General features: G+C 37.8%; 1 protein-coding gene across 3 annotated transcripts in view; it reads right to left on the bottom strand.

The window, feature by feature from the left end:
- LOC106055576 (RNA-binding protein 24-B-like) overlaps nucleotides 1-14,145 on the bottom strand; it is a 109,244-nt gene that overhangs the window by 36,366 nt on the left and 58,733 nt on the right. For all 3 annotated transcript variants that reach the window (XM_056015003.1, XM_013211878.2, XM_013211879.2), the window contains exon 4: nucleotides 1,818-1,872. In XM_056015003.1, coding sequence (XP_055870978.1) covers nucleotides 1,818-1,872 — 55 coding nt within the window. The remainder of the gene's footprint in view (nucleotides 1-1,817; nucleotides 1,873-14,145) is intronic.

Genomic DNA, 14,145 nt, shown 5'->3' with positions numbered 1-14,145 from the left:
AGGCATTGAAAACCTAGGCCCATACAACATCAGGCATTGAAAACCTAGGCCCATACAACACCAGGCATTTAAAAATCTAGGTCCATACAACACCAGGCATTGAAAACCTAGGCCCATACAACATCAGGCATTGAAAACCTAGGCCCATACAACACCAGGCATTGAAAACCTAGGCCCATACAACATCAGGCATTGAAAACCTAGGCCCATACAACATCAGGCATTGAAAACCTAGGCCCATACAACACCAAGCATTAAAAACCTAGGCCCATACAACACCAGGCATTGAAAACCTAGGCCCATACAACACCAGGCATTGAAAACCTAGGCCCATACAACACCAGGCATTGAAAACCTAGGCCCATACAACACCAGGCATTGAAAACCTAGGCCCATACAACATCAGGCATTGAAAACCTAGGCCCATACAACATCAGGCATTGAAAACCTAGGCCCATACAATACCAGGCATTGAAAACCTAGGCCCATACAACACCAGGCATTGAAAACCTATGCCCATACAACATCAGGCATTAAAAACCTATGCCCATACAATACCAGGCATTGAAAACCTAGGCCATTACAATACCAGGCATTGAAAACCTAGGCCCATACAACACCAGGCATTGAAAACCTAGGCCCATACAACACCAGGCATTGAAAACCTAGGCCCATACAACATCAGGCATTGAAAACCTAGGCCCATACAACATCAGGCATTGAAAACCTAGGCCCATACAACACCAGGCATATAGTGTATAATTCAAGAGTATGACTAAAAATCACGCCAAATTACCAGAGTGAAGACAACAGTACACAATCACAACCTGATTGCGTCTAGCAGAAGGCCCTTCAAAAAGAGTAATGACTCGGGAAAAGAAAACGAGAAACTTTCTATATAGTACTGGAACCATAAAAATCGATTTTTATGAAGTACTTATTCATGGTTTTACGGTAAATTTGTTACTTTGCAGTGTCATGAATAAAATGTTTGTAAAATGTTTGAAATATTTCGGATGTTCCTTCAGAGTTGAAGATAATCTACTTCCTAATCCAAACCTCCCACAGGACGACGGGCGATGGCAGCAGGAAAGGTATGATCCCGGGACCATCTAGGCGACCGAAAGACAGTCCAGCGTGCATACCTCCCGACCAGTTTTCAAGATTGATAAAGCCAAAAAGAAATGAAGTCAGCCCAACAGTTTCCCCACCGGAAGAAGGAACGTATCAGACGATAAACAGCTTCACACAAACACTAGGACACGCCGACAGAGTTCTGTATAAAGTACAACAATTTAAAGCAACTAATCTTAAACAGGGATAATGTTCATTCTATTGGCTTGATAAGTTATTCTACTGACCAGAATAAAAAGTAGTTGTACTCACCACTACTAAAAGCAATTCTAATGGAAAACAACTAAAACAAAGTTCTACTAAGCACCACTGAGGGTTGTTCAACTGGTAAGCACTAAATCTACTTTCATTGACCACTCACTAAATAATTTACAATGAAATGACTCTAGACCAAAAAAAAAATAAAGGTTAATGGTTGTTGGGTCACCACTAGTTTGGGGTCAATGAACGAATCATCTGCAATTTTGTTTTCAATAGTAATTTTACACTTATTTTAATTTTTAAACATCTTTTTATAAAAAGAAAAATAAGAATTGGCATTTGCGATTCTAACAAAATAAAAGGAATCCAAATTGTTTTTAATCCTTCTGTGATTATGTCTCTAGGATAACAAGCAAGCACACCTTCCAAATTTGACATTCAACATTCAGAGTTTATCAAAGAAAGTACTTGACATATCTTACCCGTATTGGCCAGGTAGTATTCCAGGGATTGATTTGATAGCGTACGGTAATACACCTGAAACAAAATACATTTAGAGAATTGAAATAACTATCTCCATTCATTTAGTACGTTATTGTACACAGAAAAAAAACAACAGAAATGCATAGAAGAAAACCAATAAGGCAACTTAACATACCATTGAAGTGTTTGAATTAAGAATATATATATATATACATACATACATACAGAGAGAGACAGAGACAGACAGACGTAGAGAGGATCAAATGTTGCTATGTTATATTTCAGACGTATTCATTTAGATTTAGGCTTCGAAGCTAAATGACGTAGACCGAATGTCTAAATAACATTAATCTAAAAATGAAAAAAAAAAAGTTCCTCCATCAGACCTTGCGATCTATAGGGCAGATTAAGCAGGGTGTCATGTGTCCAGCACAACGACCGACCGCTTTTAGTTTCCTCAAATTAAAGTCATAAGAGTTGGGTGAACTCAGGGGCGCCCTAAAAGTCCCGAAATTCAAAATCTCACCGAGATTCCAACCCAGGACCTCCAGCTTCCGAAGCCAAGCGCTAAACCACTATAGACATAGAAACTTAAAAGTATGACTGACCTATGAAGTGTTAAAATATATTGGTGATGGTATTACTCGTTTTAGGCTGAATGAACTAAACACTGTGTCTTCCAGTTCAATATCGCTAAGCCCACAATCTATATACAAACACTATTTTGCTTTCTATATATAAAATAAAGAAATAGCCGATGTCCCAAAAGTAAAGTAGGGCCTACTCATGTTTGGAGTACATTATTATTATTACATAAATACCCAGCCAGACACAGACATAACAGAAAGTTTCTTATTCCTAAAGATGGGACGTGTTTATACAAGTACAACATTCATTTTTTTTAGCCATAAAAGTTTCTAAAGTATATGTGCTCAAGCCTCATTGAATTAACATCATTGTTATTTCTTAGGGAACAATTTAGGCTACCATCTACATTTCTCTACAAAACAGGTGGGCAATCCTTGGTTTCTAAGTTCAATTGTATATAAGTGATAAGAAAATGCCACAATGACGTTTTGATGACGAACATTTGTTGACTCAATTCTCTCCCCCCCCCCCCTTTTTCCCCTTTTACATTTGAATATCGACTTGCGGTGAAGTCGTATTATTAGCAACTTAATAAAGCTAGGGGGAGATAAACAGCGATTGTTAACAGACGATGTCAATAAAGCTTATTGTAGCCTCCCTTGATTCTAAGCCCACTGGAAAAGGCAGGTAAATTGTCTTGAGTTTGCTACGAAATGTAATCAAACAGCACTAGTAGATATATAGATCTATTACTCAGTGAAACAAATACGTTTTCTACTTATGCAGCTGATTGAACACCATAATCAAAAGTGGGTTCAGAGTAATTTCCCCTCGTTTTTTTACTACTATCGACTTTCTCTGTAGCTAAAAGAACAAAAGGTATAAAAACTAGACTAGGACAACCTAAATACCACACAGAGATACTGCAATTCATAACTGTTGATTTTAGATGCAACCGTTACTAGCAAAAGAGAAAAATATTGATACGATGGGGTCACGTCAAATCCAGTAAACTGTAATTGTTTTAACGTCATCTGGACCTACACATAACGCTTTATAAATTGGACAAGTGTCCATAACAAAATATGACAAGGATATCCAACAAAATTTGTCCTGTTCATGTGGACTTTATGGGATAAAGCTGCCCCCTTTTTTAATAGGGCGGCGGTGGTGGTTCGATTTGTTACTAATCTGATTTCATGGATCATCTTTTTCCTTGTGTATCTCATCACTGATTTATCTCATCAATCATCACTGATCTATCTCATCACCGATCTACCTTATCACCGGTCTATCTTATTACTCATCACTGATCTATCTCATCACTGATTTACCTACCTCATTACTGATCTATCTTATCTCTGATCTATCCCATCACTTATCTATCTCATTTCTTATCTATCTCATCACTAATCTTCCTCATCACTTATCTTCCTCATCACTGATCTACCTGACTACCTGGTGATAGTTATAACCTCAGTGTCTTCTTCACCAATACCTTTAACCAGCTCGTCCTTTCCACTGAGGTTACTCATATTTTTCTCTCCCATTTTGACACTTAAGACATGACATTTAACCTTTACCCCTTACACTTTGTTCCCACGTGCTGGCTGCTTCCCTCTGTTTCTCCTTACTCAGAGTCCCCCCACCCCTCGCCCCCCTCCCTTTCAAAACCCTAATGTGATAATGTGTGGTCCAGATTTTCTCCCTCCACCCCATGTTTTCCCCCACAAGGCCCTCAGAGCGCATGTCGCGTAACGCGTAAGATGGTAAGCAACTTCTTTTGACTTTATCCCTTTCAAAGACACAAGAAGATTCGACAATATACCCACGTAGCTCTCATCTCCTACGATAGCTTTCAAACTATCTTCTTATCTTATCTTATATAATACAGACGTTACTTCAAAAAAGAAGATGATTACGTCCTACGCGTCATGCATTTAGTCATGCATATTAACCAATGACTTAAATTCTGCCAAGTCACTGGTTTTCCTGGCTATCTCAGGTAACCCATTCCATGCTCTAATAGTACTAGGGAAGAAGGAGTATTTGTACAAATTTGTCCTAGCATATGGGACGAGGAATGTGCCTTTATCTTTGTGTCTTTCAGAGTATTTTATTAAATTTTGTTTTTGTATTTGAAGATTATGGTTCAGTGTTTTATGTATGATTGCTACTTTACTTTTGAGCCTTCTGTCCTGAAGGCTTTCTAAATTTAGTGATTTTACTAAAGGTGTTACTCTAGTCAAATGTGAATATTCGTTTGTTATGAATCTCACTGCTCTATTTTGTGTCTGTTCCAGTTTCTTAATGTTTTCTTGAGTTGAGGGGTCCCAAACGGAGGATGCATATTCTATTATTGGCCTAACCAAGGTTAAATAACATTTTAGTTTTATGTTCTTTTTTGATTTATAGAAATTTCTTTTAATATAACTATAACTATATAACTATATAACTATAAGGTCCTCAAGTCGTTTTAACAAACAATGCTTGTAACAAAACAAAATAAAACAAAATAAAAAAAAGCTTATTATTAGGAAGAACCCTACATTTACATCCGACAAACGATCTCAACACTTTAAGATTTATTTCAATCCAGAACAGAACAGTACAGAACATAAATAAAAGTCTTAATATAAATACCATTTACTAACTATATAGGAAGAGGGAGGGGGGGAGGGGTCTTCTGGAAAGTAGGCCATTCTTAAATTATATATTTGATAAAAATCAAACGAGCCAACTTTTATTCAATGTTTATTTTGTCCTATCCTGATGCAAGCATATACTTAGGCTATGTCTGCTAGATTGATCCCATATGATGTTTGAATTTTCAATTATAAACATAATTACTGTAAATAAGGACGAAGATGTGGGTATTATCTATCTATTAATTTAAAAAAAAAATCTACTTCTTTTTTAAAAACAATTAAATTTTGACAGCAGACAGATGTGTAAAGTCTAAATACACGTATGTAGATCAAATCGTGGAACCATATCGATAGCAGCTGCTGGACCGAAGTCTTAGTTCCCTTTAGTTTTTCTGTTTTTTTCGAGCGTACTTTGGTGTGGTGCTACAAGTCGACTTTACCTGATTGATACAAAACTAATTGAGAGACTGTACAGCCAGTGTATCCTAAATGAACCTATATATCCAAGCGGTCAGAGTTGTTTTAATTGAGTGAATCGTCTGATTATTAATGAATCATCAGTCTTTGACATTTAGTGTTGATTGAAATGAGTGAATCGTCTGATTATTCAGGGACACTCTCTGTTAAGTGTGGGAATGAGTGAAGCGGGTGATTATTCGTGAATTTCCTTTATTAAGCGTCTAGTGTTGATTGATATAAGTGAATCGTGTGATTATTAATAAATCATCCCTCCTAACCATCTAGTGTAAAGTGAATCCTCTGAGCTGACATCTGTGAGCACCAGCGAAAGTTTTAACCAACTTGTAAAAATGTGTTCGAACCGGTAGTTTAAGGTAGTGTCTGTGGCATGCAGGATATTACCATTTTTTTTTTATTTTTGAAAATATAATTCCAAACAAGTTTTCTACAGCTTTGCTTTCTGCAGAGATTGAAAAAAAAATATGATGAACTTACCTCCCTTTTTTTTTCATTCTTTTCTCCCTTCTTCGAAAAAAGAAATTCTCACCTTGAAGTGAACAAGGAGATGAATAATAATGTTCTATTTAAGCAAACGATACAAACTGCCCTCCCCCTCCCCTTTTTTCCCCGCCAGAGAAAATGTCAGGGGACGCCTCTGGCGACAGATGTTTCGGGTTTCAAAAAAATGATGAGGTGATGTAGAGTTCTTTGTCCAAGAAGGACAACCCTGAGTGATCACAGTGTTTATATTAATTGGAGTTACTTTCTCATTTCTGTTTTATTTTATAAAATGTATTGGACATATTCATATTGAGAAGACTGATCCTGATTGTATTTCAATTTAAAATGTATAGAATGATTAATAGCTTGAATGAGATTTCACATATTCACTTTATTTCTCACCACCCCACTCCCACTCATTCCATTTTCACAAGCATCGCGTGCTGCAGACGTAGATAATCGGGCAGGTGGGGTTGAAGATGAGCATACAATAAGCTAATTAAAAATGTAACTTCGATACGTCAGTGAGACGTGTGGCTCAAATGTAGCGCCATATTGAACTCCACCGCACACTCTTTTTCTTTCAAAGCCTGGGCTCAGATCTGGCAGATTTTGGGAGAAATTAATTGGGAATTGAAAATGTGGTTGTGTTGACAGCTGTACGAAAAAGTCTGACACGAACGGAAATTAAGTCGTTGACTCAATGGAAATACAGAAACGGGTCAAGTTCGATAAAAGCCCACTATATAAGCCCACTGTGGGCTGACAAGGACACAATAGAAGAGTATAATGGAATTATTTGTGAACTGCGGCGGTTGAGCGGATAAGCGCTTGGCTTCCGACCCTAGGATCCTGGGTTCGAAACTCATTGAAGACTGGGATTTTGAATTTCGGGATTTTTAGGGCGCCCCTGAGTCCACCCAGCTCTAATGGGTACCTGACTTAAGTTGGGGGAAAGTAAAGGCGGTTGGTCATTGTGCTGGCCACATGAGGAGGATAGCTCTAAGACTGGCTGCCTGGTCGTGTGATTTGCGCGCTGGACTGTCGTTCGGACTTATCAATGGACCCGGATTCAAACCCTAACCGCTCCCATCTCCCGTCGTCCTGAGGGAGGTTTGGACTAGGGAGTAAATTATCTTCAACTCTGAAGGAACATCCGAAACATGTTAAACATTTTACTAACAAACTAAACTGAAAAAAATCTTTTTTATCTCGAACAAATACTATGTACTCACTCTTCCATCCTTACGGCCCTAATTGTGCAAATGAAACCGGTTACAAAAAGCTCGTCTAAATCATGGTCCCGACATTTCTTTTTTTGGTGTAACAACAAATCATATCATTTTGTGTCTTCATATATTCTTGCATTCTTAGTGTTACAAGCTACAACAATACTTACATTCCTTAACTATCGTTTTCAAATTAAAGGTAATATATTATTTGTTATCAAAAGTATATATATACAGCTTTTGTTGTTGTTATTGTGTTTAGTTTGTACTTCTGTAATCCTTACACGCTGTTAAAAATTCGAGATTAATTTGATAGAATTTATTTTGAAGCTAAATACCGCAAATAATGCCACCATAAGTACACTGATGCCTTTTTAAAATTTAATCAGGCTGTAAACATGTACATTATTTGAAGCTATTTAAAACCAAACAAAAGAAAAGTAGCCAGTAAATGGGACACGAGTTATTGTATTACATGAACACAATTGTACATAGTTTTATGATGAATTAAATTAAAGCTCTGGTTGAAACTTCTATATCTTTCTTGACAATAAAAACATTTTAAATTGACTTTATCACACACAAAAAAACACCAAGAATCTTTAATAATGGTAAGGACTAAATAATCGCCAACTGGTTGATAACAACATACAAGAACTTAATCCGTACATAGTTGCAGCTGGGACGCCCTAAGTCTGACGACCGTACACAGCACGGACACTGCAGGACACAGCAGGGCGTTGACAAAGTATTAGCCGGCACCAGAGTGGGCTAAGCCAGACAACGATTGAAGCGACGTGGAGAATATAAGTCTTGTGAAGAATGGGACTGCTTGTTAGTTAGTATAAGAACAAAATCAAGATTGAAAGAAAGAAAAAAAGAAAGAGAATACTTGTATTAGAATAGAGGCTGAACTCATTGAATGCTAATGTACTGGGTGGCTGTGGGGTACATCGTTGGCTTACAAGGCCAAAAGTAGCTAGTTCGGTTCTCTACTGTGTCGCTTAGTAAATGAGAACGAAGAAGAAGAAGATTTAATGCAAGTATTTGATGGCTTTATCTAGGCACCAGTCAGGTGAGTTCACCTACTGGGTGACTATACGTCTAAGCGACTTCAAGATGTACCGAAAATGATAGATTATTAAAAGAAGGTTAGGGCCCTTCAGAAGTTTCTTGGCCTGTACAGTACACTTGGATAGTTTGTACCCTTTATTATAGTTGTCTCTCATTTCTTCTTTCTTTCCTTTTCCCTAATACCCATCGCCCTTTTGGTCCACACCTTCTCACCATCTATCTCTATCTCTCTCTGTTATTTTCGCTCTCTCTCTTTTCTTTCTCTCTCTTTTTTTCTTAGTCTTTCTTTTTGTCTCGTTCTTTCTCACTTCTCTCTTCCTCTTTCTTTCTTTTATGTCCCTCTTTCTATCTTTTTCTTTCTTTTATGTCCCTCTTTCTATCTTTTTCTTTCTTTTATGTCCCTCTTTCTCCCTTTTTCTTTCTTTTATGTTCCTCTTTCTCTCTCTCTCTCTCTCTTTTTATTTCTCTATTTTATAAAGTTTCTTTTTCCTTCTCTCTCTCTTTCGATCACGGGTTCATGTTTTAAGTCCAACATCTTCAACCTATCCCAAGACAAAATATACTTAATCTGTATATCGGGCAGTTAATCACCCTTCGTGTTTTAAGGTCATTAAATGCTGAGTTAGACTACACGAGGAGACAAAAAGACCCTAAAGCTTCGCACAGACAAAAGATACCCCCAACCCACGGGTTGGTCTAAGTATCAATTAGCAATACCACTGGCGCTGCCTTTAAAGTCTATCTTTTCCAATTAACTTAGCCCAGGTTCGACTTGGGCTCACGTGCTAATAGAGGCCGTCGCGTGATAGTGATACCTCAGCAAAAATCACTAAGACAATAAATACCCCCCCCCCCCCGGGTTCAATTGTATGGTGAGAGAGGGAGGGAGGGAGGAGAGGGTGAGGAGGAGGGAGGAAGTCCCTGGGAGAACATCGTTGCCGTCATTGCATGCTTCATTGATTTTCTTCACGCGTCAGCAAACCGGCCTAATCCCCGCTGGTTCAGAACGTAGCACTACACCCTCTTAGTGCTCGGTGAATCGAGTTTAGACCATTTGGAGGGGAGGGAGGGGGGAGGGGAAGTATTTTGTGAAGCAGTTCATTATTTGACAATGTCGAATTAAATGACAATGTCGCAGAAAACTGGCTTCTGAAAAAAAAAAAGAGGTTCTGTCCACGTGACGGAACACGCAACTGGCCTCCGAGCCGTTCAGTAGAGACGTAAACATTTGTAGCGAGCGGCCACAACATGTACGACAAACGAGGTCATTATGACAGTCATGGTGAAACATATTTCAGTAGCCTACGTGTCTGGTTTCATAGTAAATACACTGGGGGGTGGGTTGGGGAGGTCACGTGATAAAGCAGGAAAAAAAAAACATAATGATTAACAGAGATCAAACCGTCATCATTAAGCTTAGTGTTTGTAGGTAAAGGAAACAGACATACATTTTTCTTGTCGTCAATCAACTTAGAATTTAGGTTTACGTGACCTAACGCAGTAGTTAGTCATATTTAGATTTAGGTGCAATAGCAGGCCTAGAGTGTTGTTATAGAAGGCCTAGAATGTTGTAATAGCAGGCCTAGAGTGTTGTTATAGAAGGCCTAGAGTGTTGTAATAGAAGGCCTAGAGTGTTGTAATAGAAGGCCTAGAGTGTTGTAATAGAAGGCCTAGAGTGTTGTAATAGAAGGCCTAGAGTGTTGTAATAGAAGGCCTAGAGTGTTGTAATAGAAGGCCTAGAGTGTTGTAATAGAAGGCCTAGGGTGTTGTAATAGCAGGCCTAGAGTGTTGTAATAGAAGGCCTAGAGTGTTGTAATAGAAGGCCTAGAGTGTTCTAATAGAAGGCCTAGAGTGTTGTAATAAAAGGCCTAGAGTGTTGTAATAGAAGGCCTAGAGTGTTCTAATAAAAGGCCTAGAGTGTTGTAATAGAAGGCCTAGAGTGTTCTAATAGAAGGCCTAGAGTGTTGTAATAGAAGGCCTAGAGTGTTGTAATAGAAGGCCTAGAGTGTTCTAATAGAAGGCCTAGAGTGTTGTAATAGAAGGCCTAGAGTGTTCTAATAAAAGGCCTAGAGTGTTGTAATAGAAGGCCTAGAGTGTTCTAATAAAAGGCCTAGAGTGTTGTAATAGAAGGCCTAGAGTGTTCTAATAGAAGGCCTAGAGTGTTCTAATAGAAGGCCTAGAGTGTTGTAATAGAAGGCCTAGAGTGTTCTAATAGAAGGCCTAGAGTGTTGTAATAGAAGGCCTAGAGTGTTCTAATAGAAGGCCTAGAGTGTTGTAATAGAAGGCCTAGAGTGTTCTAATAAAAGGCCTAGAGTGTTGTAATAGAAGGCCTAGAGTGTTCTAATAAAAGGCCTAGAGTGTTGTAATAGAAGGCCTAGAGTGTTCTAATAGAAGGCCTAGAGTGTTGTAATAGAAGGCCTAGAGTGTTGTAATAGAAGGCCTAGAGTGTTGTAATAGAAGGCCTAGAGTGTTCTAATAGAAGGCCTAGAGTGTTCTAATAAAAGGCCTAGAGTGTTGTAATAGAAGGCCTAGAGTGTTCTAATAAAAGGCCTAGAGTGTTCTAATAAAAGGCCTAGAGTGTTCTAATAAAAGGCCTAGAGTGTTGTAATAGAAGGCCTAGAGTGTTCTAATAAAAGGCCTAGAGTGTTGTAATAGAAGGCCTAGAGTGTTCTAATAAAAGGCCTAGAGTGTTCTAATAGAAGGCCAAAATGTAAAAGGTGAAAAAAAAAAGAAACAAAAGGAAAGTAAAGAAAAAGACGAATGAAAGAGAGAATGACAAAAAAAAAAGAAAAAGAAAAAGAAGAAACAGAAAAAGAAAGATAAAAGAAAAAAACACAAACAAAAAGAAAGAAAATTAGAGAAAGAAACAAAAAAAAAGAAAAGAAACTTATACCATTATTCTATGAACACGCGTCCTGCTCGCTGTGGAGATGACGGGTAGAGATAGAAAGAAGAAAATAATGTGTGTGAGTCTATGTGAAGAAAACTTGGATACAGAGAGAGAGAGAGAGAGAGAGAGAGAGAGTTGGTACAATAATAAAGATGAAAACATCTCCAGTTACTCACTGAGAATATGACTTGGTTTTCACCCTAAGTCAACTGACACTATGTCAGGACGGTTATAGGTAAAACTGGGGTGGGGGGGGGGGTGATCGGGGAGAGGGGGAAAAAAAGAAAGGAGGGAAAAGGGGTGGGGCAACGATTGATAGGTGATGGGAGAATATACAGTTGGGAACGGGGGGTGGGGGAGGTGGCAGGGAGGAATCCTCGTTTCAAGAAGTAAGACTGAGGCAATGGCGACACGTAGAGAACAAAGAAGAAGCAGCAGAGAGAAAAAAAAAAGCTGCTCCCTCCACTGGAACAGATGCCGCTACATGCGAGCTGTTTATCGTGTTCACCTTTAGTTACAAGCTCCATGCTCATCATGCCAAGCGAACTCTGCATTAAGTCTGATAGCCTTCTGAAATTCTTCTATAAGAACATTCGCACTCTCCCCCCCCCCCCCCACACACATTTTTGGGGGGGACCTCTTCTCTCACCATCCAGCCCCCTCCACCATCAACTTTTTAGATTAAGGGGGAGAAATAAGAAGCACTTAAACAGCGAAAGATTTTTTATATACTGCAATATGTTTTTTTTATTATCATTGAGTAGCTTGTTTGTTTTTAGAGGTTATGCAAGCCACAAAAAGTAAGTGGCTGTGCATTGGCGGACTGCTCTCCGCATGCTGTCAACGGATCTTGTTCACATTGCTTTAAGGAAACCGTTTCGTAATGCTGATATCATAAGCCTCTATGTAATTGTTTTGTAAATATGACTTCTTCGTATATTATTATTTATTATTATAAAAATGTTATCACATTAATTTTAACCGCGAGAATTATGGGTAATTTATTTTACACTGTATTATCATCAAATTGAAATTACAGATCATGTTGCATTAAAGTTAGATTCAAATAAAGTTTTAGCGCATGGGATGAGGGGGGATCTGGATCCCCCATTGTCCTCTCGGCCAACTACGCCCTTGGATTAAAATGAATAGACAATGTAACAACATGGAAATGTGTGCAACAAATTTGAAATTTCAAAAAAGAAAAAAGTTGAAAAAAAAAAAAGGGGATCCTATCCACCTGGATTTCAATTTCGGAATATGATATTACTTTTCACGCACAAAAAACACAAAAACGATGATATAGACTTCTATCACTAGTAAGGAAGTAAATAGGTCAAACATGTCTGGCATTGTGAAAAACAAGAAAAAAATATAAAAACTATTTTTAAAAAATACTTAAACAAAAAAACAAAAAAACATAGCTCATCTAAGGGAGACAACTGTAATTTGTAGTCATATCTATCAATACAACAAGATTTATTTGGCGTATCAATATCGAACGAAATTAATTAATTACCATAATTAATTGACTAATTGGTTTTTTTTTTTAAAAATTGATTCATGTTTAGTTAAGTACAATAAATACTTATGTAGTTTCAACCAAGATCGTCTGTGGGAGAAGTAACGTGTACAATTATCTAAGGGGACAATACCGCACATATTCATTCATATCTGTTAATAATAAGTAAAGTACCCCATTCAGACCTAGCGATCAATATGTGTCACAGTCTCAGTTGACATTGCCTGTTATATGTTCATCTCGGGTTAAGAGGGTGAAAAGACACGTGAAACTCCTGATATAGAAACAGGAAGAAAGGATGACTTTTAGTCAGTCAAGGAGTATCCTTTCGTCCAGGGCAGTCAAATTGTATCCTTTGGTCCAGGGCAGTTCAGAAGTATCTTTTGGTCCGGTACGGACAGTAGTGACTTAGAGAGTCAAGTAGTAATTTTGAGTTAAGTAGTATCTTTTGGGCAGTCGAAGCCAGCGGTCACTTGAGACATGTATTTCTAGTAGTTATTATTCTGTACTATTATTATTGAAGTATCTGTTACCCGCTGTGATGCGGACGTTACCTGAAGTTTATTTTGGAGGATTAGACATGTTGGATATATTTGATACCGCTGTTATGCGGATATGACTTTGTTTCTTAGTGGTCCATGTCATTGCCAAAAAGTGCGGTATTATTATTGTCATCAAATAAATTTTATACTTTGCCTGCCAAAGGGGATTTAAGTCACTCTGTAATATCTATGTTTGTCACGTGTCACGTGTGACTCCAGGAGGCACGAACCCAGCATTCTACGACATTCGCGACACATTAATAGTGCCCAGTCTCATGTGTAATAGTATAATACTACGTCAACGCACACGTAACGTTGACAATATGGTAGATGATGTCAAGGTCATCTGTTTCTGTTATCTGTTAATACAGAAGGATTAATTTCCCTTGTTGGTATCAAACAAAATAATTTATTGCCAGTACTTTAATTTGAAAACAACAGACTATGAAATAAGATTACAGCGCAGACTAAGGGCAGAGTGAGTTGATTATAAGCTTTGTAAATTAAAAAAAAACAACAAAGGCTGTAGTTAGATGTGTACAATATCTCACGGTATACCTTGGACATGCGAAGACTTTTCTACCAGCAAACAAATAAAACAAAAAAGATTTATTACAAAAAAAGACAACTAAGCTTATCTTAAGGGAAAGAGCTGCTAATTCCTGCCATTTATCCGAAAACGGCTCGGTTTAGCTTCATATAAAACAAAATTAGTCATTAGTACTAACTGATTAACTAATTGGTTAAGTTTTGGATTGATTCGTATATTGTCATCGACTATAAACAATTTTGCAAAATTTCAACTTTATCCGAGAATAGGAAGTGAGAGAGAAAAATGTGTCAAAGGTAATAAGGGGATTAAAGCTATACATAC

Source organism: Biomphalaria glabrata, chromosome 17 (genome assembly GCF_947242115.1).
Source record: "Biomphalaria glabrata chromosome 17, xgBioGlab47.1, whole genome shotgun sequence".
Classification (NCBI taxonomy): domain Eukaryota; kingdom Metazoa; phylum Mollusca; class Gastropoda; family Planorbidae; genus Biomphalaria; species Biomphalaria glabrata.
The sequence above is the reverse complement of the archived record's forward strand: the minus strand, read 5'-3'. Positions and strand labels throughout refer to the sequence as shown.